General features: G+C 52.0%; 1 protein-coding gene across 6 annotated transcripts in view; it reads right to left on the bottom strand.

Moving 5' to 3' along the window:
- Positions 1–25,216, bottom strand: part of LOC140391931 (protein furry homolog) — a 790,380-nt gene that overhangs the window by 443,586 nt on the left and 321,578 nt on the right. For all 6 annotated transcript variants that reach the window (XM_072476991.1, XM_072476992.1, XM_072476988.1 and 3 more), the window contains one exon: positions 18–108. In XM_072476991.1, coding sequence (XP_072333092.1) covers positions 18–108 — 91 coding nt within the window. The remainder of the gene's footprint in view (positions 1–17; positions 109–25,216) is intronic.

The raw sequence follows: 25,216 nt of genomic DNA, 5'->3' as shown, positions 1-25,216 counted from the left end.
CGAAATTTGTGACTTACCTGTTTCAAAACTTCAATTAATACCAGAGAAAAAATAAAATCAATCGCGAGATCCCTTCTCTCGAGAAGATAATCCCTTTGTTGTTCATCACTGAAAAAACAAAAGTTAAAACTTAATTATTTGAATTATCCGGTAACATACAAATGATGATTAGTTGTTAAATGCAAACGCATAAATAATAAAATATATATTTAGTCTGCACTTCCTGTCTGTCAAATAGTTCAAGTACCATCGTAAAATATTTTGTCACTGTTCCTAAAAAAAGAAACAAAAGAAAGACAACTACACAAATGGGGAAATTTCCCCAGGTACAGATCATATTGGAATCAATTTGGGCCCAGTCGTAACACTGTGATCTACAAGTCTGAGGGCCACCCACTCTTGGGTGCAATACTGAGGAAGTGTTACCTTATTGGAGGGATTGGGCTGGTGGTGTTCCGATGTGTCTGCTGCCATTGTACTTATAGATGGTAGCAGTCGTGGGTTTGGAAGGTATTGTCTAAGGAGTGTTGGTGAGTTCCTGCAGTGCACCTTGTAGATAGTACCCACTGACAAACTGCTACCACAGTGCATCGGTGGTGGAGAGAGTTAATGCTTGTGGATGATCTGGAAGTCAAGCGACTGCTTTGTCCTGTATGATATTCTTCATTAAAATATTTTTATTGAACATTTTTTAAATGAACACAGAATAAAACAAAACAAATCCTCAAACAAAATGCAATACCCCCACCTCCCCCCCTGAAAGTTGTGTGACTAGCTCTTTAAAAAACAGAATGAGAGGACACTATCTTTTATAAAACTCCTCAATTGTGCCCCTTAACGTCTACTTAATATTTTCAAGATGCAAAATCTCCATAAGATCCCCCAGCTTTACTGAGACATGGGTGGTGGAGCTGACTTCCACTCCAACAGCACCCTCCTGCGGAGCGAAGGCATCCACACCTGCCTGCAGCTCCAGCAGGTCTGACACCCAAATATGGCCACCAGGGGACTGAGCTCCAATTCCATTTGTAGAATCGCCGAGATCGTGCTAAAGGAGGAAACCCAAAATCTCACCAGCTCACGACATGCCCAGAACATATACACATGAATTGCCAGGGTCCTCCCACAATACTCACACCCCTCAAACAACCAACTCATCCTAGCCTTAGTTAAGTGCGTCTGGTACATCATATTCAACTGTATCAGCCCCAGTCTCGTGCATGACGAAGAAGCGTTCACCTTACCAAAGACCTCACACCCCATAGAACATAGAAAATACAGCACAGAACAGGCCCTTCGGCCCACGATGTTGTGCCGAACCTTTGTCCTAGATTAATCATAGATTATCATTGAATTTACAGTGCAGAAGGAGGCCATTCGGCCCTTTGAGTCTGCACCAGCTCTTGGAAAGAGCACCCTACCCAAACTCAACACCTCCACCCAACACCAAGGGCAATTTGGACATTAAGGGCAATTTATCATTGGCCAATTCACCTAACGCACATCTTTGGACTGTGGGAGGAAACCGGAGCACCCGGAGGAAACCCACGCAGACACGGGGAGGACGTGCAGACTCCGCACAGACAATGACCCAAGCTGGAATCGAACCTGGGACCATGGATCTGTGAAGCAATTGTGCTATCCACAATGCTACCGTGCTGCCCTTAAGAACAAATAAATCTACACTATATCATTTTCCCGTAATCCATGTACCTATCCAACAGCTGCTTGAAGGTCCCTCATCTAATTCTACCCCCAACTCCTCCTCCCACTTCGCCATAGTCCTCCTTCCCATTGTTCCCCCAGTGTGGTATGGACATGAACAGGAAGAGAAACCTGGGCAGAACATTCATCTTTTAAAAAATATATATATTTATTAAAGTTTTTTCACACAATTTTTCTCCCTTACAAACAATAACCCCCCCCCCCCGTAACAAAAAAAAAATGAGAAATCGCGCAGAGCAAGATATATACATGGCAAAATGATACATTTGCACAGCTTTGTACACTGGCCCTCACCTGTACGTGCCAGTTTCCCCAACCCTTCATGTTATCTCTTGCTCATCCACCCTCCCAGGCAGTCCCCACTCCCCCCCCCCCCCCCCCCCCCCCCCACCCAGGACGTCCCCTCCACCCCCCCCCCTTTCCCCCCCAGGACGTCCCCTCCACGCCCCCCCCCCCCCCCCCCCCCCCGCCCAGGACGTCCCCTCCACCCCCCAAGGGTTGCTGCTGCTGCTGACCGACCTTCCTCTAACGCTCCGCGAGATAGTCTAGGAACGGTTGCCACCGCCTGTAGAACCCCTGCGCAGACCCTCTCAAGGCGAACTTAATCCTCTCCAACTTTATGAACCCAGCCTTATCATTTATCCAGGCCTCCAGGCTGGGGGGCTTAGCCTCCTTCCACATTAGCAAGATCCTTCGCCGGGCTACTAGGGACGCAAAGGCCAGAATGCCGGCCTCTTTCGCCTCCTGCACTCCCGGTTCGTCCACTTCTCCAAATATTGCTAGCCCCCAGCTTGGTTTGACCCGGACTTTCACCACCTGAGATATTGCTCCCGCCACTCCTCTCCAGAACCCCTCCAGTGCCGGGCATGACCAAAACATATGGATATGGTTCGCCGGGCTCCCTGAGCACCTTCCACATCTGTCCTCTACCCCAAAGAACCTACTCAACCTCGCCCCCGTCAAGTGCGCTCTGTGGACCACCTTAAATTGTATCAGGCTGAGCCTGGCACACGAGGAGGAGGAATTAACCCTACCTAGGGCATCAGCCCACAGACCTTCCTCGATCTCCTCCCCCAGCTCCTCCTCCCATTTACCCTTCAACTCTTCTACCAGCGCTTCCCCCTCTTCTTTCAACTCCTGGTGTATTGCCGAAACCTTGCCCTCCCCGACCCATACACCCGAGATCACCCTATCTTGAACTTCTTGTGCCGGGAGCAACGGGAATTCCCTCACCTGTCGCCTCACAAAAGCCCTCACCTGCATATATCTAAAGGCATTTCCCGGGGGTAACTCAAACTTCTCCTCCAGTGCCCCTAGGCTCGCAAACGTCCCATTGATGAACAGGTCCCCCATTCTTCCAATCCCCGCCCGATGCCAGCTCTGGAACCCCCCGTCCATCTTCCCCGGGACAAACCGGTGGTTACCCCTGATCAGGGACCACACCGATGCTCCCATTGCACCCCGGTGCCGTCTCCACTGGCCCCAGATCCTTAGCGTTGACGCCACCACCGGGCTCGTGGTATACTTTGTCGGCGAGAGCGGCAGCGGTGCCGTCAGCAACGCCCCCAGGCTCGTTCCTTTACAGGACGCCATCTCCATCCTCTTCCATGCAGCCCCCTCTCCCTCCATAACCCACTTGCGGATCATCGCCACATTTGCTGCCCAGTAGTAGCTCCCCAGGTTTGGCAGCACCAACCCTCCTCGGTCCCTACTGCGTTCCAGGAACCCTCTCCTTACTCTCGGGGTCTTATTCGCCCACACAAACCCCATAATACTCCTGCCTACTCTCTTAAAAAAGGCCTTAGTGATCACGATGGGAAGGCACTGAAACACAAACAAAAACCTCGGAAGGACCACCATTTTGACCGACTGCACTCTACCCGCCAGCGAGAGCGGTAACATGTCCCATCTTTTGAAATCCTCCTCCATTTGCTCCACCAACCTCGTCAGATTCAGTTTATGTAGGGTCCCCCAACTCCTGGCTATCTGGATCCCCAGATACCGAAAGCTCCCCTCCGCCCTCCTTAGCGGTAGGTCCCCTATCCCTCTTTCTTGGTCCCCCGCCTGTAATACAAAGAGCTCACTCACTCTTCCCTACATTGAGCTTATAGCCCGAAAACGCCCCAAACTCCCTTAGAGTCTGCATGACCTCCACCATCCCCTCCATTGGATCCGCCACGTACAGCAACATGTCATCCGCATATATCGACACCCGATGCTATTCTCCCCCTCGGACCACCCCCCTCCATTTATTAGACTCCCTCAATGACATGGCCAATGCTTCGATCGCCAATGCGAACAACAGGGGGGACAGGGGGCATCCCTGCCTCGTCCCTCGGTACAGTCAAAAGTACTCCGACCTCCGCCGGTTCATCACTACACTCGCCATCGGGGGTCTGTAAAGGAGCTTAACCCAATTGATAAACCCTACCCCGAACCCAAACCTACGCAGCACCTCCCAGAGGTACTCCCACTCTACTCGGTCAAAGGCCTTCTCCGCGTCCATAGCTGCCACTATCTCCGCCTCTCCCTCCTCCGATGGCATCATTATCACGTTTAAGAGCCGCCGCACATTGGTGTTTAGTTGCCTGCCCTTTACAAATCCCGTCTGGTCCTCGTGGATTACCCCCAGGACACAGTCCTCGATCCTCGTGGCCAGCACTTTTGCCAGCAACTTTGCATCCACATTGAGGAGCGAGATCGGCCTGTACGATCCACATTGCAGTGGGTCCTTGTCCCGCTTTAGGATCAAATAAATTGTCGCTTCCGGCATTGTCGGGGGCAGGGTCCCCTCCTCTCTTGCCTCATTAAAGGTCCTCACCAGTAGCGGGGCCAACAGGTCTGCGTACTTCCTGTAGAACTCCATCGGGAATCCATCCGGTCCCGGGGCCTTCCCCGCCTGCATGCTCCCCAAACCCCTGCTCAGCTCCTCCAACCCAATTGGTGCCCCCAAACCAGCCACCTCTTGCTCCTCCACCCTCGGGAATCTCAGCTGATCTAGGAATCGTCTCATCCCCTCTTCCCCCGCTTGGGGCTGGGATCTGTACAGCTCTTCATAAAAGGCCTTGAATACCTCGTTTATTTTCGTCGCACTCCGAACCGTGGCTCCCCTTCCATCTTTGACTCCCCCTATTTCCCTCGCTGCCATCCTCTTACGGAGCTGGTGTGCCAGCATCCGACTCGCCTTCTCCCCATACTCGTAGGTCGCCCCCTGCACTTTCCTCCACTGTGCCTCCGCCTTCCCGGTGGTCAGAACGTTCATCTTGATCGTATGTACCCGCCCCGCCAGGGAGTGCGGAGTGTATCCCCATCTCTGTAGGACCTGTCATTACAACCAATTTTATTTTTGCGCGAGGAAGCGGGGGGCAGCTCACCTGATTTGCATAAAATGCATCCAATAGAATTACGACGCTTTGCCCCTTACTGAAGCTTCCGACCTGACAATATCTTTAACCACTTTGTCCCCTTCCAGTCCCCAAGACATCTCTGCAACTCCTGATTTGATCAACCACACTCCCACCTATACCTTCGGGACCTCAGTTCCCATTAAAACAGTCACTTCCTTGCCAATGCCATTCCCCAGCAGGGCCCCTCATCTCTGATCCTTTAAGTCAAAGAGATATGGTGACAACTGCTTCAGTTATTCAGTGCCATATCTGACTGGACCACATACATCATGACCGATCCTGGTTTTGTCTGCAAAAATCACCTACTTATCCTAGGGTCATCCTTCACAGGTAGCCCCAGCCTTCTTTCTCTGCTGAAAACCATCTCTTTAAACTTTTTTCCCTGTCTCCTCACCCTCAACTCCAACAAGGGTGAGGAACTCATGGATTTCTCTGTCACCTTTGAGGCCATCTAATCAGCTGTCCCTGTCACTTCCTCACTTAAATCTCATACTGTAGGCATCCGTTCCTTTCTTCCTCATATGCTTGTCCAGCTTCCCCTTCAACACATTTATACACATTGTTTCAAATACTCCTTGTGGCAGCAAGTTCCACATTCTCACTACTCATTGATGAAGAAGTTTCTTCTGAATTCATATTGGGTTTCGTGGTGATTATCTTGAATTGATGGCCTCAATTATGTTCTTTCCACAAGAGGAAATAGTCTCCGTATCTACTCTGGCAAAACTTTTCATAATTTGAAAGATTTTGATTGTGTCACTCCTCAGCTTTCTTTTTTGAAGAGAGAAGTCAGTCCTTTCCTGATATTTCTGGTATCAACCTTGCAATTCTTCTCTACACCGACTCCAAATCCTCTATTATCCATTATATATGGTGATCAGAACTGTACACAGTAGTGTGATCTAACTAAGGTTCAATGCTGGTTTAGAATAATTTCCATCCCCCTAGAAAAACAATCTCGTGCCTGGTTTGCTTTTTGTATGATCTTGCTAACATGTGGCATAATTTTTAGCAATTGATGTAGAAAATTGATATTAAAATTCTCATTCTAGTTTTCAAATTACTCTATTGCCTCACATCCTCCCATCTCTGTAATTTCCTCAAGTCCCTGCCACACTTGCATTACTTCTCATGGACGCAGGAAGATGACTTCCAGTGACAGGGGTGTGCTGAGCAGTCGCACATCAGGTGGCTCTCCAGAACACAGCAAAATAGGCACTTTTGGCTGAATTTAGCACGGAAAATTGGACTTATTCATTCCTCACCACAAAGACAACACAGAGGAAAAGACTGCCAGGAAGCAGTAGCTTGAGAGGCCGCAGGAGAGCCAGAAACTGCAGGAAATGGCAGGAACAGCAAGAAAGCGGGTCGGCGGACCCACGAGGGGTGGGGTCCCCAGCCACCCCCAAGAGAGGGAGACCGGCGCCCCGGACGGCGGGCTCCCCCCCGCACCTGGAGATGGTTGGAAGATGTTCCTAACTAAGGAACTGACTGGAATGAAGTGAGAGGTTAAGGTGGAGATCCAAACGATGGTCAAATTGGCGGTGGTGGAGACACTGGTCGCCATGCAGATGGCACTCGATGGGATGGGAAGGAGGCTGGAAGCGTAGGGGAAAAGGATGGGAAGAAGACTGGATCGTCGCCCTGGAGGTTGAGATAAAGAGGTTGGTGAACCTGAAAGGGAAGGTAGAGAACCAAGAAACCGACCCAGATGAAAAAATATTCGAATAGTGGGCCTGCCAGAAAGACCCAACCGACTACATGGTCCAGATGCTGGCCAAAATGGTTGGAAGGGACAGCTTCCCTTAGCCTCCAACAGGGCCGAAGACCATAAGACACTAAGACATAGAAGCGGAAGTAAGGCTATTTGGCCCATGGAGTCCACTCCACCATTCAATCATGGCTGATTTCAACTTCATTTACCCGCTCTCTCTCCATAGCCCTTAATTCCTCGAGAAATCAAGAATTTATCAACTTCTGTCTTAAAGACACTCAACGTCCCGGCCTCCATCGCCCTCTGTGGCAATGAATTCCACAGACCCACCACTCTCTGGCTGAAGAAATTTCTCCTCATCTCTGTTTTATTCTAAGTTTTATTCTAAGACTCCCTTTTATTCTAAGGCTGTGCCCCCGGGTCCTAGTCTCCCCTGCTAATGGAAACAGCTTCCCTACATCCACCCTATCTAAACCATTCATTATCTTGTAAGTTTATATTAGATCTCCCCTCAACCTCCTAAACTCCAATGAATATAATCCCAGGATCCTCAGACGTTCATCGTATGTTAGGCCTACCATTCCTGGGATCATCCGTGTGAATCTCCGCTGGACCCACTCCAGTGCCAGTATGTCCTTCCTGAGGTGTGGGGCCCAAAATTGCTCACGGTATTCTAAATGGGGCCTAACTAATGCTTTATAAAGCTTCAGAAGTACATCCCTGCTTTTCTATTCCAAGCCTCTTGAGATGAATGACAACATTGCATTTGCTTTCTTAATTACGGACTCAACCTGCAAGTTTACCTTTAGAGCATCCTGGACTAGGATTCCCAAGTCCCTTTGCACTTCAGCATTATGAATTTTGTCACCGTTTAGAAAATAGTCCATGCCTCTATTCTTTTTTCCAAAGTGCAAGACCTCGCACTTGCCCACGTTGAATTTCATCAGCCATTTCTTGGACCACTCTCCTAAACTGTCTAAATCTTTCTACAGCCTCCCCACCTCCTCCATACTACCTGCCCCTCTACCTATCTTTATATCATCGGCAAACTTAGCCAGAATGCCCCCAGTCCCGTCATCTAGATCGTTAATATATAAAGAGAACAGCTGTGGCCACAACACTGAACCCTGCGGGACACCACTCGTCACCGGTTGCCATTCCGAAAAAGAACCTAAGGCCGGGGAGCAGCCGTTGGCAATAATAGCCAAGCTGCACAGGTACCAGGATCAGGAGAGGATTCTGCGTTGGGTTCGGCGGACGAATTCAAGCAGTTGGGAGGGACACAAGATAAGGGTATACCAGGACATTGGGGCGGACCTGGCAAAGCGCATTTTACTACCCTGGCAGAGACGACATCCGTACAAATGGACTGGATAAAAGGCAAATGGGACAGTGGTGAGGAAGACGCAGCGAGAAAGCGACCAAAATGGACAATTCTGCTGGGACTGCACTGCCTCGCTATGAGTAAGGGAATTAGCTCATAGGAAGGAAGGGGCAAGGGCAGCAGAGAGCATGGGAGGGTGAGGAGAAGAAAGAGAGGACACGAACAAAACAGGCATAGGAAGTGGTCAGAGCAGCCCTGCGAGGGGGGCCACCACACTAGCAGGTCAAGCTACCGCCAGGAAGCATGAGAGCAGGGGACCGTGGTGCATCTCCCAGTGGGGGGGGGCGGGTAGAAGGGCTCTAGGGCTTCAGCATGTCAATGTGGAAAGATGGAACAAGATGGCACCGTATGCAGCCACTTTGAAAGGCCCCGAAACAAAGGGAAACCCAGAGTCAAGGGTCTCACCCACCTAGCGTACTCACAGATGGCTGGCATGTTCGGTGGCCCCTGGACAAAGGGAAACGGCGTAGGCACAGGGGCCCTGCTGCAGGGTGAGAACGGTGACAGTTGACATTTTGGATGGCCCCCGAACAAAGGGAAACTCCGGAGTGCAGGGGCGCATCCACCAGGTAAGTATGGTTGATGCCAGGGGCAAACCCCCCCCCCCAGGATAGTCACCTGGATTGTTAGGGGACTTAATGGCCCAATGAAAAAATAGAGTCTTCATCACCCACCTGAAAAGTATTAGGGTGACATAATCTTCCTCCAAAAGATGCACCCGAGGGAGAAGATCCGACTCCGTGTAAGGAAGAGCTGGGTGGGGCAGACCTACCATTCCTGCTGCAGGCGAGAGCTTGGGCGGGTTAACAATTTTGATAAGAGGACAGTGTTTAAGTCGACAAAGTCGTTTATGGACCAAGGGGGACAGTACATCATCGTCAGCGGTGTCCTAGACAGGGCACCGGTAGTCCTGGTGAACGTGTACACACCCAACTGGGACACGGAATTTATAAAGAAGACCATGGTGGAAATCCCCGACATAGACAGGCACCGACTCATCATAGTTGGGGGATAAACTTTAACTGTGTACAGGACTCACGGACGGACAGATCAAACCCCAGGATGGGGAAAACGACAGGCATAGCTAGGGAACTGGGGATGTTTATGGAGTAGATGGGAGCAGTGCACCCATGGCAGTTCATGCACCCAGGTGAGAAGGAATTCTCATTCTTCTCGCCAGTACAAAAGGTCTACATCCACATCGACTTCTTTGTAGTGGGGAAATTGGTGCTTCCAGAGATAGTCAGAGCGGAATACTCTGCAATCGTAATCTCCGACCACACTCCACATTACATGGACGTGTGGTTGGAAACAGGCCGAGCCCAACACCCTACATGGAGGTTGGACACGACTCTTTTGGCCTGCCAGAAAATATCACAGGCCATAGGGAGTATGTTACGAACAACCGGAATGGGGAACTCTCAGCTTCTGCGTTCTGGAAGGCATTGAACGTTGTGATTAGAGGAGAAATTATTGCCCCCAAGGCTTGTAGAGATAAGGAAGAGAGGGCGGCTCAGCAACAACTGATCGACTCTGTCCTGGCGGTCGACAGGTGGTACTCTGAGGCCCAGAGCATAGAGCTTCTGATGGAGGAAAAAGCTACAACTGGACTTTAACCTGCTATCCACCAGGAAAGCAATTTACCAACTCCGCCAGGCACAGGAGACCTTTTATGAACATGGAGACAAGGCTAGCCACCTGCTAGCTCAGCAGCTGAGAAAGCAGGCAGCCACGAGGGAAATAGCACAGGTGAAGAATAGCAGAGGCAGACTGGTAGCTGAACCAAAAAAGGCCAGTGAAGCATTTAAGGCTTTTTATTGGGGACTGTACACCTCTGAGCCCCCAGATATTGACTCGGGGATGAGACGGTTCTTCGATGGAATGGACATGCCATTCGTGGGGGACGATAGACGGAGGGAGCTGGAAGCACCAATAGGACTGGGAGAGGTCATGGAGAGCATCAACTCCATGCAGATTGGGAAGGTGCCGGGACTCGATGGGTTCCCAGCGGACTTTTACAAAACATTTGAGCCGGCACTCTGCCTCCAACGATAACACATGCCACCATATCGCTGATACCCTAAAAAGACAAAGACCCAACGGAATGGCGATCATACAGGCCCACTTCGCTGTTCACTGTGGACACGAAAATACTCGCAAAAGTCCTGGCCAAGAAACTGGAGAACTGCATACCAGAGGTGGTCGCAGAGGACCAGACTGGCTTTGTTAAGGGCAGACAGCGAACTGCGAACATCAGACGGCTGCTGAATATGACACTGATGCCATCCAGGGAAAGAACACCGGGGGTGATCATTTCCCTCAATGCAGGGAAGGCCTTTGACAGAGTGGAATGGAAATAACTCATTGAGGTACTAGAGTGGTTTGGGCTAGGGACAGGGTTCATCTCATGGGTGAAACTCCTGTACAACGCCCCCGAGGTGAGTGTTCAGACCAACACCACCAGCTCTGAATACTTCCAGCTACTCAGAGGCACAAGACAGGAATGCCCGTTGTCTCCACTCTTGTTCGCCCTGACAATTGAACCGCTGGCGATTGCATCGAGAGAGGCTGGAAGGGAATCTGAAGAGGCGGCAGAGAGCACAGAGTCTCACTCTATGCCAATGACTTGCTCCTCTACATCTCGGACCCACAAAATGGCATGAAAGAAATCACAAAGCTCCACAGAGAGTTCGGAGCCTTCTCAGGCTACAAACTCAACCTGGGCAAGAACAAAGTGTTCCAGGTGAACCCGAGGGGGGGCGGGGCAGAGATGGATGGTCTACCATTTAAAATAGCCTGAATCAAATTCCGCTACCAGGGGATCCAGATAGCCCATGAATGGACACAGATCCACAAGTGGAAACCGAGTAGTCTGAGGGAGGAAGTGAAAAAGGATCCACTGAGGTGGGACACACTCCTGCTTTCCCTGGCAGGGAGGGTGCAGACAATCAAGATCAACGTACTGCCCAGGTTCCTCTTCCTGTTCAGGTCCCTCTCACTCTACATCCCCAAGGTCATTTTCCAAGCAGCAGACAAAATGATTATGCCGTTTATGTGCAGGGGGGAAGAATCCAAGAATCCCCCAAACAACACTGTAAAGGGTTCTTTGCATGGGAGGCCTGGCCCTCCCGAACTTGCAATACTAACAGTGGGCAGCCACGGCCGAGAGAGTGCGGGGATGGGTGAAGGAACCAAATACAGAATGGGTGAAAATGGAGGAGTCCACCTGCACAGGGACAACCCTCCGGGCCCTTGCCACAACAGCAACCCCCCCCCCCCCCCTCCCGAGAATCGAGAATCAGATGAGGCAGCTCTTCAGTCTGACCGAGGTGTCCACCATGGCCCCCATCTGTGGCAACCACAGGTTTCCACCAGCCACGTTCAACACCACTTTTAAGAGGTGGAGACAGGATGGGAGGACACTGACAGCTGGGGATTTTTACACGAGGGACAGACTAGTGACCTTAGAGGAACTGACGGGGAGACTGGAACTACCAACTGAACAGGAACCCCAACATCTGCAAGTCAAAATTTTTCTCTGCAAGGAGACGACAACGTACCCAAGGACCCCGACAAACACAATGTTGCAGGAGTTATTGGTCGCGGACAATCTGGGAAAGAGGAACTGCGGGGACAGATATGGACGACTTTTAGAAAGGACACGCTCCCCACTGGGTGAAACAAGAGAAAAGTGGGAGGAAGAGCTAGAGGCGGAAATAGGGTGAGGACTCTGGAGTGAAGCACTGAACAGGGCCAACTCCACATCCCCCTGCGCTAGGCTGAGCTTCTTGCAGCTAAAAGTGGTAAGGCGGCACCTGACAAGAACACGAATGAACAGGTTCTTTCCGGAGGTGGAGGATAAATGTGACTGATGCCAGGGAGGCCCAGCCAACCACGCCCACATATTCTGGGCATGCCTCAGACATGTCGGGTTTTGTACAGCCTTCTTCGATGCAATGTCCAAGGTTGTGGGGTGAAGGTGCAGCCGTGCCCGTGAGTGGCAGTCTTCGGGGTATCGGACCAGCCAGAACTACATATGCGGAAGAGGGCTGATACCCTTCCTTGCCTAATCGCCCGCCGGAGAATCCGAACCACCTGCTGATCAGCAGCACCACCCACAGCTGCAGACTGGCTGGCAGACCTAACAGAAGTTCTCCACCTGGAGAAGATTAAGTTCACCATCGAAGGGTCAGAAGATGGCTTTCACAAAGCGTGGGGGCCATTCACCAACTTGTTCCAAGGCCTGTTTGAAGCCAACAATTGATAGAGCGGGGGAGGGGGGGGGGAACGCACAGGAGCCGCCGGGACCACAGGGAGCAGACAGGAATGGGGGGGTGGGGGGGGGGGGGGAGAGAGACCTGACGAAACAACAGGGGGTGGCCAGAAAGTGGCTGACACAGGGACCAGAGGGACCAACACAAGGCCACATGAAAGAGAACCCTCAAAAGCAGGCTAGCAATGGGATAAGAAGAGAGGGGAGGCCAATCGATAGGGAGGGGGAAGGGAGAAGAAAGGCACTGCCCACAGATAAACACCAAACAACCACCCACGGTGAAGTAAAGGGCCACGGAAAAGACCCTAAAAGAACGTAAGAATGGAGGTTGGGGGGGGGGGTGGGGGGGGGGGGGGACAATACTGAAAAAGAATAACCTGTAATTTGTAACCATTTCATCTCTCTTTAATAAATGTACAATGTAAAAATGTAAAACTTTAATTGAAATATATATTTTTTTAAACGAAAGCATGAAGACGAATCACATTTTTATTCTTTAAATCAGCATAGAATGTGGACAAATTACCTTGACAAAATGGACTCCAGAGGAGTCAGGTGACCTTTTTTTGTTTTCTACACAGAAAGGAGCTAATGCATGTCAGGACCTGCCTCTGAAAAGTCATTAAATTGTGAACAATCTTTGGAGGACCTTCCAATGAAGGGAACGGAGAATCCCGCCCTGTATGTTTTCAAGAAGCAGTTAGATATAGCACTTAGGACGAGGGGGATCAAAGGATATGGGGGTGAAAGCGGGATTAGGCTATTGAGTTGGATGATCAGCCATGATCATAATGACCCGAAGGGCCAAATGGACTCCTCCTGCTTCTATTTCCTATGTTTCTCTGACCTACCGTACTGCCCTATGGCTGTTGTTCATCCCTCATTATGTGACAATAGTTTATGCCATCGAATCACTTGTGTGGACAATGGGAGTACTGATTTGGTAGTCACATGACAAAAAAACAGCTGGTGATCTAAGAACACCCCAGAATGGTCAGTCTGGAATATGAAGGCCAGACAAAACTTATGTTCCCAGCACAAGTGGGAACCTGCATTAAATTCCATAATATGCAAAAAGGTACGGGCTAATTCGTTTTACCTGCAAGATATTTCTTCACTACAGATACTCGACCACAAATTCGACAGACAAACCAGAACCCTTTTTTTTGCTTGGAATACTCGAGTTAATCACCAGAGATCTTCAACAGCCATTTTTCTCTTCAGTGAACTGAAAGAGAATTTCCAGGCTGCAATGCTTCAGATGACCTTCTTGGAGGAACTGTTTTCAGGAAATTTAAGAATTCATCGGTCTATGTGAATGGGGTGTTTGTTGCGATTACATTTTGGGTATTGTGAATATAAACATTTGTCTCTTCTTTTGATTTAAACAGCAGAAACCAGTTTTGTGTCTGTTCTTAAAAGTCACTCAAGCGATTGAAACAACTATTATGATTCCAGACCAGACCCAAACAGTGGCTAGGATACTGGAACAAAACACCAATATTTCAGTTTAATTTATAAGACTGTGCCGAATGAATACTCAGGCACTTGGTGGGTCCGGGTCAGAAAATGAGCGTTTGAAAATGGCTGTGGCATACTTTTATTTTTGAAAGTATTTTTATTCTACAAACTTTCAACAATTTTACAATACAAAACAACCCCAAACAGATAACCCTCTCAGCACGCCCCCCCCCCCCCCACCCCCACCCCCTCACACCTCAGCAGTCAACGATAACCAACTCCTGAAATTGCATGATGAACAAAACCCAACAATTGTAGAACCCGTAATTCGCCCCCCTCAACGTAAACATCATCTTTTCCAAGGTCAAAAACTCCAGCAGGTCTCCCATCTTGCTGAGGCACAGGGTGAAGAAGCTGACCTCCACCCCAAGACATAGGGCCGTTTTGGCCTGGTCGCTCGGCCCTTCCGGGCCTCAGAATAGCGGGGGTGCCAGAGAATCGCCATTTTCGGTGTCTCCGGCGATTCCTCGGCCTGCGAAACCTGACCGGGCCGTTCCCGCCGCTTGGGAGAATCGCGGGAGGCGTCGGACCGGCGTCCACGGAAATTTTGGCAGCCCAGGCGATTCTCCCAACCGGCGTGGGAGTGGAGAATCGCGCCCAGTATGTTTATTCACAGTTTTTCCAACAAACATTTTCAACCAATTAAACCCCCCCCGTAACAGAAAAGAGAAAGAGAAATGACAGAACAGAACATAAACATATCAATCAAACATACTACAGAACTTATACAATGGGTTTCTCCCGCACATAATAACCCTCCCATATGCTTTTTTACAAGTATCCCCAGGGAAAAACCCCTCCCCCGCCCGCCCAAATACCCCCGACCCGAAAGAGACCCCCCCCCCCCCCGGGTTGCTGCTGCTGCTGACCGACCTCATTCTAACGCTCCGCGAGATAGTCTAGGAATGGTTGCCACCGCCTGAAGAACCCCTCAAGGCAAACTTTATCCTCTCCAGCTTAATGAACCCTGCCATTTCATTTATCCAGGCTTCCACACTGGGGGGCTTCACGTCCTTCCACATGAGCAAGATCCTCTGCCGGGCTACCAGGGACGCAAAGGCCAGAATACCGGCCTCTCTCGCCTCCTGCACTCCCGGCTCGTCCGCCACCCCAAATAATGCCAGCCCCCAACTTGGCTTGACCTGGACTTTCACCACCTTGGACATAGTCTTCGCGAAACCCCTCCAGAACCCATCCAGTGCCGGGCATGACCAGAACATGTGGGCATGATTCGCCGGGCTTCCCGAGCACCTCCCGCATCTGTCCTCCATCCCAAAGAAGCTACTCAGCCTCGCCCCTGTCATATGCGCTCTGTGAATGACCTTAAACTGTATCAGGCTGAGCCTGGCACATGAGGAAGAGGAATTAACCCTACTCAGGGCATCAGCCCACAGACCCTCTTCGATCTCCTCCCCCAAATCCTCCTCCCACTTGCCCTTGAGCTCCTCTACCGAAGCCTCCCCCTCTTCTTTCATCTCCTGATATATCGCCGAAACCTTGCCTTCTCCGACCCATACACCCGAAATCACCCTGTCCTGAATCCCCTGTGCCGGGAGCAACGGGAATACCCTCATCTGCCACCTCACAAACGCCCTCACTTACATATACCTGAACGCATTTCCCAGAGGTAACCCAAACTTCTCCTCCAGCGCCCCTAGGCTCGCAAACGTCCCGTCTATAAACAGGTCGCCCATCCTTCTGATCCCTGCCTGATGCCAGCTCCGAAACCCCCCGTCCATCCTTCCTGGGACAAACCGATGGTTCTCCCGGATCGGGGACCACACCGAGGCTCCCATCTCACCCCTATGTCGTCTCCATTGCTCCCAGATCTTTAGCGTTGCCGCCACCACCGGACTCATGGTGTACCTTGTCGGCGAGAGCGGCAGCGGTGCCGTCACTAGCGCCCTCAGGCTCGTTCCTTTGCAGGACGCCACCTCCAACCTCTTCCATGCCGCCCTCTCTCCCTCTATTACCCACTTACGGATCATCGCCCCGTTGGATGCCCAATAATAGCCACCCAGATTCAGCAACGCCAACCCTCCCTGTCCCTCCTACGCTCCAGAAACCCCCTCCTTACCCTCGGGGTCTTGTTTGCCCACACAAAACCCATGATCTCCTACCTACCCGCTTAAAAAAGGCCGTGGGAATCCTAATAGAAAGGCACTGGAACACAAAAAGAAACCTCGGGAGGACCATCATTTTAATCGACTGTACCCTGCCCGCTAGCGAGAGTGGCAACACATCCCATCTTTTGAAGTCCTCCTCCATCTGCTCCACCGCGTCAAATTAAGTTTGTGCAGGGCCCTCCAGCTCCTAGCTACCTGGATCCCCAAGTACCAAAAGCTCCTTTCCGCCCTCCTCAACGGTAGGTCGTCTATCCCTCTTCCCTGGTCCCCTGGATGCACCACAAAGCGCTCACTTTTCCCTACATTGAGCTTATAGCCCGAGAAGTCCCCAAACTCCCTTAGGATCCACATGACATCCACCATCCCCTCCACTGGATCTGCCACGTACAGCAACAGGTCGTCCGCATACAGCGACACCCGATGCTCCTCTCCCCCTCGGACCACCCCACTCCATTTCCTGGACTCCCTTAATGCCATGGTCAAAGGCTCAATTTGTCCCTCGATACAGCTGAAAATACTCCGACCTTCGCCGATTCGTAGCCACACTCGCCACCGGGGCTCTATATAGGAGCTTAACCCACCTGATAAACCCCTCCCCAAACCCAAACCTCCGCAACACTTACCAGAAATACTCCCACTCCACCCGGTCAAAGGCCTTCTCCGCATCCATAGCTGCCACTATCTCCGCCTCTCCCTCCACCGAGGGCATCATAATCACATTGAGGAGACTCCGCACATTGGTGTTTAGCTGCCTGCCCTTTACAAATCCCGTCTGGTCCTCATGAATCACCCCCGGGACACAGTCCTCAATTCTCGTAGCCAGCACTTTTGCCAGCAACTTAGCATTGAGGAGCGAGATCGGTCTATACGACCCACATTGCAGTGGGTCCTTGTCCCGCTTCAGGATCAGAGAGATCAGCGCCCCGGACATTGTCAGGGGCAGGGTCCCCCCCTCCCTTGCCTCATTGAAAGTCCTCACTAGCAACGGGGCTAACAGGTCCGCATACTTCCTGTAAAACTCAACCGGGAACCCATGTGGCCCCGAGGCCTTCCCCACCTGCATGCTCCCCAGTCCTTTAACCAGCTCCCCCAACCCAAGTGGCGCCCCCAAACCAGCCACCTCCTGCTCCTCCACCCTCGGGAACATCAGTTGATCTAGAAATCGTTGCATCCCCTCTTCCCCCGCTGGGGGCTGAGATCTGTACAGCTCCTCATAAAAGTCCTTAAATGCCTCATTTACTTTCACCACACTCCACACCGTAGTTCCCCTGCTATCCTTAACTCCACCTATCTCCCTCGCTGCCATCCTCTTACGGAGCTGATGTGCCAGCATCCGGCTCACCTTCTCCCCATACTCGTACGTCGCCCCCTGTGCTTTCCTCCACTGTGCCTCTGCGTTCCCCCGTGGTCAACAGGTCGAATTCCGTCTGGAGACTTCGCCGCTCCCTAAATAGTCCCTCCTCGGGGGCCTCTGCATATCTCCTGTCTACCCTTAGGATCTCCCCCACTAACCTCTCCCTTTCCCTGCCCTCTCTCTTCTCCCTGTGAGCCCTGGAGATTAACTCTCCCCTGACCCACCCGCCTTCAGCGCCTCCCATACTAACCCCACCTGCACCTCCCCGTTGTCGTTGGCCTCCAAATACCTTTCAATGCACCCCTGCACCCTCCCGCACATCTCCTCATCCGCCAGTAATCCCACATCCAGATGCCACAGCGGGCGTTGGTCCCTCTCCTCTCCTAACTCCAGCTCCACCCAGTGCAGGGCGTGGTCTGAGATAGCTATGGCCGAGTACTCCGTTCCCTCCACTTTCAGGATCAGCGCCCTACTCAAAACAAAAAAACTATCCGAGAGTAGGCTCTGTGTACGTGAGAAAAAAAAGAAAATTCCCAGGCCAGGGGCCTAGCAAATCTCCATGGATCTACTCCCCCCATCTGGTCCATAAACCCCCTAAGCACCTTGGCCGCAGCCGGCCTCTTCCCCCGCTGGGGACTGAGATCTGTACAGCTCCTCATAAAAGTCCTTAAATGCCTCTGGAGCGATCTAATGCTGGATCCAACACCGTGTTGAAATCCCCCCCCCCCATTATCAAGCTCCCTGCCTCCAGATCCGGAATCCGCCCCCAACATGCGCTTCATAAATCCAGCATCATCCCAGGTCGGGGCGTATACGTTTACCAATACCACCCACGTCCCCTGCAACCTACCGTCCACCATCACGTATCGACCTCCATTGTCCACTACAATATTCTTAGCCTCAAACGACACCCGCTTCCCCACCAGTATTGCCACCCCTCTGTTCTTCGCATCCAGCCCCGAATGGAATACCTGTCCTACCCATCCCTTTCTTCACCTGAGCTGGTCTGCCACCTTCAAATGTGTCTCCTGAAGCATGACCACGTCTGCCTTTAGTCCCTTTAAGGTGCTGCGAACACTCGGGCCCTCTTAACCGGCCCATTCAGGCCCCTCACATTCCAAGTTATCAGCCGGATTGGGGGGCTTCCAACCTCCCACACCCCCGTCCGTCCGTCTTCCGACTGGCCATCTCCTTTTCTAGGCCAGTCCCGTGCCCGCGCCTCCCGAACGCTCCAGTCCCCCAGATGGGGGCCCCCCGCCCCGGACCACCTCTTCTGTTTCCAGTTCCCCCATCGGCCAATGCAGCAGCAACCCTATTCTCCCCCCCCCCCCCCACTAGATCCGTATCTAGCTCTTTTGCTCCCCCAATAAACACTCCCATAAGTCAGCTGACTCCTGCTGAACCCCCCCCCCCCAATTCCCCCCCCCCCCCCCCCCCCCCCAGTGGCCGACCCCCCCCCCCCCCTCCCCCCCGCAATTCCGCCTGTGCCCCGCTCCTCCCCCCCCCCCCCCCCCCCCCCCCCCCCCCCCCCCCCCCCCCCCCCACCCCCGTCCTTCCCTAGCACGGGAAAAAGCCTGCGCTGTCCTGAGCCTCCCCTGCCCCCTCTAGCGCCGCTCCTGTTGCGGCCTTATCCCAATTCCCCCATCCCCGGGCCTCCCCTCCCTTCAGCACCGGCGCCCACACTCTCTCACAGTCTCCCCATTCAGATCGCTTCCCCATCAGATCTCTTCCCCCATCCCCATCCATCACCCAACCCGTGGAACATTCCCCACGCATAGTTAAAACCCTGTATACAAACCAGAAGGGTGTTCCCCCTGGACACGGATGGAAAAAGGAGAGGAAAGTGGCCGGGATTGCAGCGGATCCTTTGGGAACAACGGCAAGGAAGGCAAGCAGAAACCAAGATGGCGTCGGAAGGTGGCAGTTTCATATGGGGCCCTGAACAACAAGAGTTTTTGAAACGCTGCGTGGAGGAGATAAAAAAGGAAATGAAGAAAGAGTTGTTGGCCCCGATATTACAGGCGATTGAAGGGCTGAAAGAGGAACAAAAGACCCAGGAGCAGGAGCTTCGGGTCGTGAAGGCGAAAGCAGCTGAGAATGAAAACGATATACAGGGCCTGGTGGTGAAGTCGGAGATACAGGAGGCACACCAGAAACGATCTGTGGAGAGGTTGGAGGCACTGGAAAATAACGCAAGGAGGAACAACTTGAGGATTCTTGGCATTCCTGAAGGTGTGGAGGGGGCGGACGTCGGGGCATATGTGAGCACGATGCTGCACTCGTTAATGGGAGTGGAGGCCCCGACGGGTCCGTTGGAGGTGGAGGGAGCATACCGAGTTATGGTGCGAGGACCGAGAGCAGGAGAAGCTCCCAGAGCCATAGTGGTGAGATTTCTCCGTTTTAAGGATAGAGAAATGGTCCTTAGATGGGCGAAGAAAACTCGGTGTAGTAAATGGGAGAACGCGGTGATCCGCGTCTATCAAGATTGGAGTGCGGAGGTGGCGAGAAGGAGGGCGAGCTTTAATCGGGCCAAAGCGGGTACTTCACAAAAAAAAGATAAAGTTTGGAATGCTGCAACCGGCAAGACTGTGGGTCACATATCAAGGGAGGCACCACTACTTTGAGACGGCGGATGAAGCGTGGACTTTTATTGTAGAAGAAAAATTGGAATGATTGGACTACGAAAATGAACGTTTGGACAAAGTGGTGGGACGAGTGGGGGGGGGGGGGGGGGGGGGGGGGCGGGGGCGAAGAGGGATTGTATTGTATGATTAATCCTGCGGTATGGTAACTTTTCTTTCTCCCACAGGTGGTGATGGGGGGAGGTGGGGAGGGAGAGGAGATGGGGCGTTGGCCATGGGAGGCGGGGCCGAGGGAGAGGCGCGGGCCTGGTTCCCGCGCTATGATAATTATGGCGGGAATAGAGAAGCAGGAAGGAGGGGGCACCGCACGGGGCGAGCCGTGATCACGGGGGGAAGCCGAGGTCAGCCAGAGTTTGCTGACTTCTGGGAGCAACATGGGGGGAGTAATTACGCTAGCGGGGGGTCTAGCGGGGGGGGGGAGGGGGGAATTACTGGGTTGCTGCTGCTGGGGAAAGGGGGGAGTGGGTGCGGGAAAGGATGGGCGGGGGGGCACCGTCTGGGAGAAATACAGCCGCGTGGGAACTGGGCGAGAAGCTGGAAAAAGATGATGGCTAACCAGCAAGGGGGGGGGGGGGGGGAAGCCCCCCAACTCGGCTGATCACGTGGAACGTGAGGGGGCTTAACGGGCCGATAAAGAGGGCACGAGTACTCGCACACCTTAAGAAACTTAAAGCAGATGTGGTCATGTTACAGGAAACGCACCTGAAACTGATAGATCAGGTTAGGTTGCGCAAAGGATGGGTAGGACAGGTGTTCCATTCGGGGCTGGATGCGAAAAACAGGGGGGTGGCTATATTAGTGGGGAAGCGGGTAATGTTCGAGGCAAAGACTATAGTGGCGGATAACGGGGGCAGATACGTGATGGTGAGTGGCAAATTACAGGGAGAGATGGTGGTGTTGGTAAACGTGTATGCCCCGAATTGGGACGATGCCAATTTTATGAGGCGAATGCTAGGACGCATCCCAGACCTAGAGACCGGAAAGCTGATAATGGGGGGAGACTTTAACACGGTGTTGGAACCAAGGCTGGATAGGTCGAAGTCCAGGACTGGTAGGAGGCCGGCAGCAGCCATGGTGCTTAAGGATTTTATGGAGCAGATGGGAGGGGTGGACCCGTGGAGATTCAGTAGACCTAGGAGTAAGGAGTTCTCGTTTTTCTCCTATGTCCATAAAGTCTATTCACGCATAGACTTTTTTGTGTTGGGTAGGGCATTGATCCCGAGGGTGAGGGGAACGGAATATACGGCTATAGCCATTTCGGATCATGCCCCACACTGGGTAGACTTGGAGATAGGGGAGGAAACAAGAGGGCGTCCACCCTGGAGAATGGATATGGGACTAATGGCGGATGAGGGGGTGTGCTTAAGGGTGAGGGGATGCATTGAAAAGTACTTGGAACTCAATGACAATGGGGAGGTTCAGGTGGGAGTGGTCTGGGAGGCGTTGAAGGCGGTGGTTAGGGGGGAGCTGATATCAATAAGGACACATAAAGGGAAGCAGGAGAGTAAGGAACGGGAGCGGTTGTTGCAAGAACTTTTGAGGGTGGACAGACAGTATGCGGAAGCACCGGAGGAGGGACTGTATAGGGAAAGGCAAAGGCTGCATGTGGAATTTGACTTGCTGACCACAGGCACTGCAGAGGCACAATGGAGGAAGGCACAGGGTGTACAGTATGAATATGGAGAGAAGGCGAGCAGATTGCTGGCACACCAATTGAGGAAAAGGGGAGCAGCGAGGGAAATAGGGGGGGTGAGAGACGAAGATGGAGAGACGGAGCGGGGAGCGGAGAGAGTGAATGAAGTGTTCAAGACATTTTATAAAAAATTGTATGAAGCTCAACCCCCGGATGGGAGGGAGAGAATGATGGAGTTTTTGGATCGGCTGGAAATTCCCAAGGTGGAAGAGCAGGAAAGGATGGGATTGGGAGCACAGATCACGGTAGAAGAAGTGGTGAAAGGAATTAGGAACATGCAGACGGGAAAGGCCCCGGGACCGGACGGATTCCCAGTTGAATTTTACAGAAAATATTTGGACTTGCTCGCCCCGCTACTGACGAGGACCTTCAACGAGGCAAAGGAAAGGGGACAACTGCCCCCGACTATGTCAGAAGCAACGATATCGCTTCTTTTAAAGAAGGAAAAGGATCCGCTACAATGCGGGTCCTACAGACCAATCTCCCTCCTCAATGTAGATGCCAAGGTCTTGGCCAAGGTAATGGCAATGAGAATAGAGGAATGTGTCCCGGGGGTGGTTCATGAAGACCAAACTGGGTTTGTGAAGGGGAGACAGCTGAACACGAACATACGGAGGTTGTTAGGCGTAATGATGATGGCCCCACCAGAGGGTGAAACGGAGATAGTAGTGGCGATGGATGCCGAGAAAGCATTTGATAGAGTGGAGTGGGATTATCTGTGGGAGGTGTTGAGGAGATTTGGGTTCGGAGAGGGGTATGTTAGATGGGTGCAGCTGTTGTATAGGGCCCCAGTGGCGAGTGTGGTCACGAATGGACGGGGATCGGCATATTTTCGGCTCCACAGAGGGACAAGGCAGGGATGTCCTCTGTCCCCATTACTGTTTGCACTGGCGATTGAGCCCCTGGCGATAGCGCTGAGAGGTTCCAAGGGATGGAGGGGAATACTTAGGGGAGGAGAAGAACACCGGGTATCTTTATATGCGGATGATCTGCTACTATATGTGGCGGATCCAGCGGAGGGGATGCCAGAAATAATGCGGATACTTGGGGAGTTTGGGGATTTTTCAGGGTATAAATTGAACATGGGAAAGAGTGAGCTGTTTGTGGTGCATCCAGGGGAGCAGAGTAGAGAAATAGAAGACCTACCGTTGAGGAAGGTAACAAGAGACTTTCGTTACCTGGGGATCCAGATAGCTAAGAATTGGGGCACATTGCACAGGCTAAATTTGACGCGGTTGGTGGAACAGATGGAGGAAGATTTCAAGAGATGGGACATGGTAGCATTGTCAATGGCAGGGAGGGTGCAGGCAGTTAAGATGGTGGTCCTCCCGAGATTCCTTTTTGTGTTTCAGTGTCTCCCGGTGGTGATCACGAAGGCTTTTTTCAAAAGGATAGAAAAGAGTATTATGGGTTTTGTTTGGGCCGGGAAGACTCCGAGAGTGAGGAAGGGATTCTTACAGCGTAGTAGGGATAGGGGGGGCTGGCACTACCGAGCCTAAGTGAGTATTATTGGGCCGCTAATATTTCAATGGTGAGTAAGTGGATGGGAGAGGAGGAAGGAGCGGCGTGGAAGAGATTAGAGAGGGCGTCCTGTAGGGGGACCAGCCTGCAGGCTATGGTGACAGCCCCATTGCCGTTCTCACCAAGGAACTATACCACGAGTCCGGTGGTGGTAGCTACACTGAAGATTTGGGGACAGTGGAGACGACATAGGGGAAAGACCGGAGCACTGGGGGGGTCCCCGATAAGAAACAACCATAGGTTTGCCCCGGGGGGAATGGATGGGGGATATGGAATGTGGCAAAGAGCAGGTATAACGCAATTGAAAGATCTATTTGTGGATGGGAAGTTTGCGAGTCTGGGAGCGCTGACCGAGAAATATGGGTTGCCCCAAGGGAATGCATTCAGGTACATGCAATTGAGGGCTTTTGCGAGGCAGCAGGTGAGGGAATTCCCGCAGCTCCCGACACAAGAGGTGCAGGACAGAGTCATCTCAAAGAAATGGGTGGGGGACGGTAAGGTGTCGGATATATATAGGGAATTGAGAGACGAAGGGGAGACTATGATGGACGAACTAAAAGGGAAATGGGAAGAAGAGCTAGGGGAGGAGATTGAGGAGGGGATGTGGGCAGATGCCCTAAACAGGGTAAACTCGTCGTCCTCGTGCGCCAGGCTAAGCCTGATTCAGTTTAAGGTATTACACAGGGCACATATGACTGGAACACGGCTCAGTAAATTTTTTGGGGTGGAGGATAGGTGTGCGAGGTGCTCGAGAAGCCCAGCGAATCATACCCATATGTTTTGGTCATGCCCGGCACTACAGGGGTTTTGGATGGGGGTGACAAAGGTGCTTTCGAAAGTAGTAGGAGTCCGGGTCGAACCAAGCTGGGGGTTGGCTATATTTGGGGTTGCACAAGAGCCGGGAGTGCAGGAGGCGAAAGAGGCCGATGTTTTGGCCTTTGCGTCCCTAGTAGCCCGGCGCAGAATATTGCTAATGTGGAAAGAAGCCAAGCCCCCGGGGGTGGAGACCTGGATAAATGATATGGCGGGGTTCATAAAGTTAGAGCGGATTAAGTTCGTCCTAAGGGGGTCGGCTCAAGGGTTTACAAGGCGGTGGCAACCGTTCGTCGAATATCTTGCGGAAAGATAGATAGGGGAGAACAAAGAAGGCAGCAGCAGCAGCCCAGAACTTGGGGGGTGGGGGGTGGGGGGGGGGGGGGGGGGGTGTGTGGCCTGAGACAAGGCAGTTGCCAATTAGGGCTAGTTTTTATTTTTGTTATTTAATATTTATTTATTTGTTGTTGTTTTCTTTTGTTCTTGTTTAAATAAAAAAGGTCATTATTATCTGTATTGTTATAATGTTGTGTAAAGGATGCACAATGTACTGTGTTGGTTGACCAAAAATTTTCAATAAAATATTATTTAAAAAAAAAAAAAAAACCCTGTATACAACCGACATCCCCCCCACAACCACAAACCCTCAGTTTGAGTCCAACTTTTCAGTTTGTATCAAGGTCCAAGCCTCCTCAGGCATTTCGAAGTAGTGGTGTCGATCCTGAAATGTGACCCACAATCGCGCTGGCTGCAGCATTCCGAGCCTCACCCCCTTCCGATGGAGCACCGCCTTGGCCCGATTTAAACCAGCTCTCTTCTTTGCCACCTCTGCACTCCAGTCCTGATAGATTCGGACCTCCGTATTCTCCCACCTGCTGCTCCGCTCTTCCTTGGCCCATCTCAAGACACACTCTCTATCCACGAAACGGTGAAACCTCACCACTACCGCCCTTGGTGGCTCGTTGGCCTTGGGTCTCCTCGCCAGGACCCGAGGAGCCCCTTCTAGTTCCAGGGGACTCGGAGAGGCCCCCGCACCCATCAGC

The sequence above is a fragment of the Scyliorhinus torazame genome, chromosome 15 (assembly GCF_047496885.1).
Source record: "Scyliorhinus torazame isolate Kashiwa2021f chromosome 15, sScyTor2.1, whole genome shotgun sequence".
NCBI classification, from domain to species: Eukaryota; Metazoa; Chordata; class Chondrichthyes; order Carcharhiniformes; family Scyliorhinidae; genus Scyliorhinus; species Scyliorhinus torazame.
This window is presented reverse-complemented; position numbering and strand designations above follow the sequence as displayed.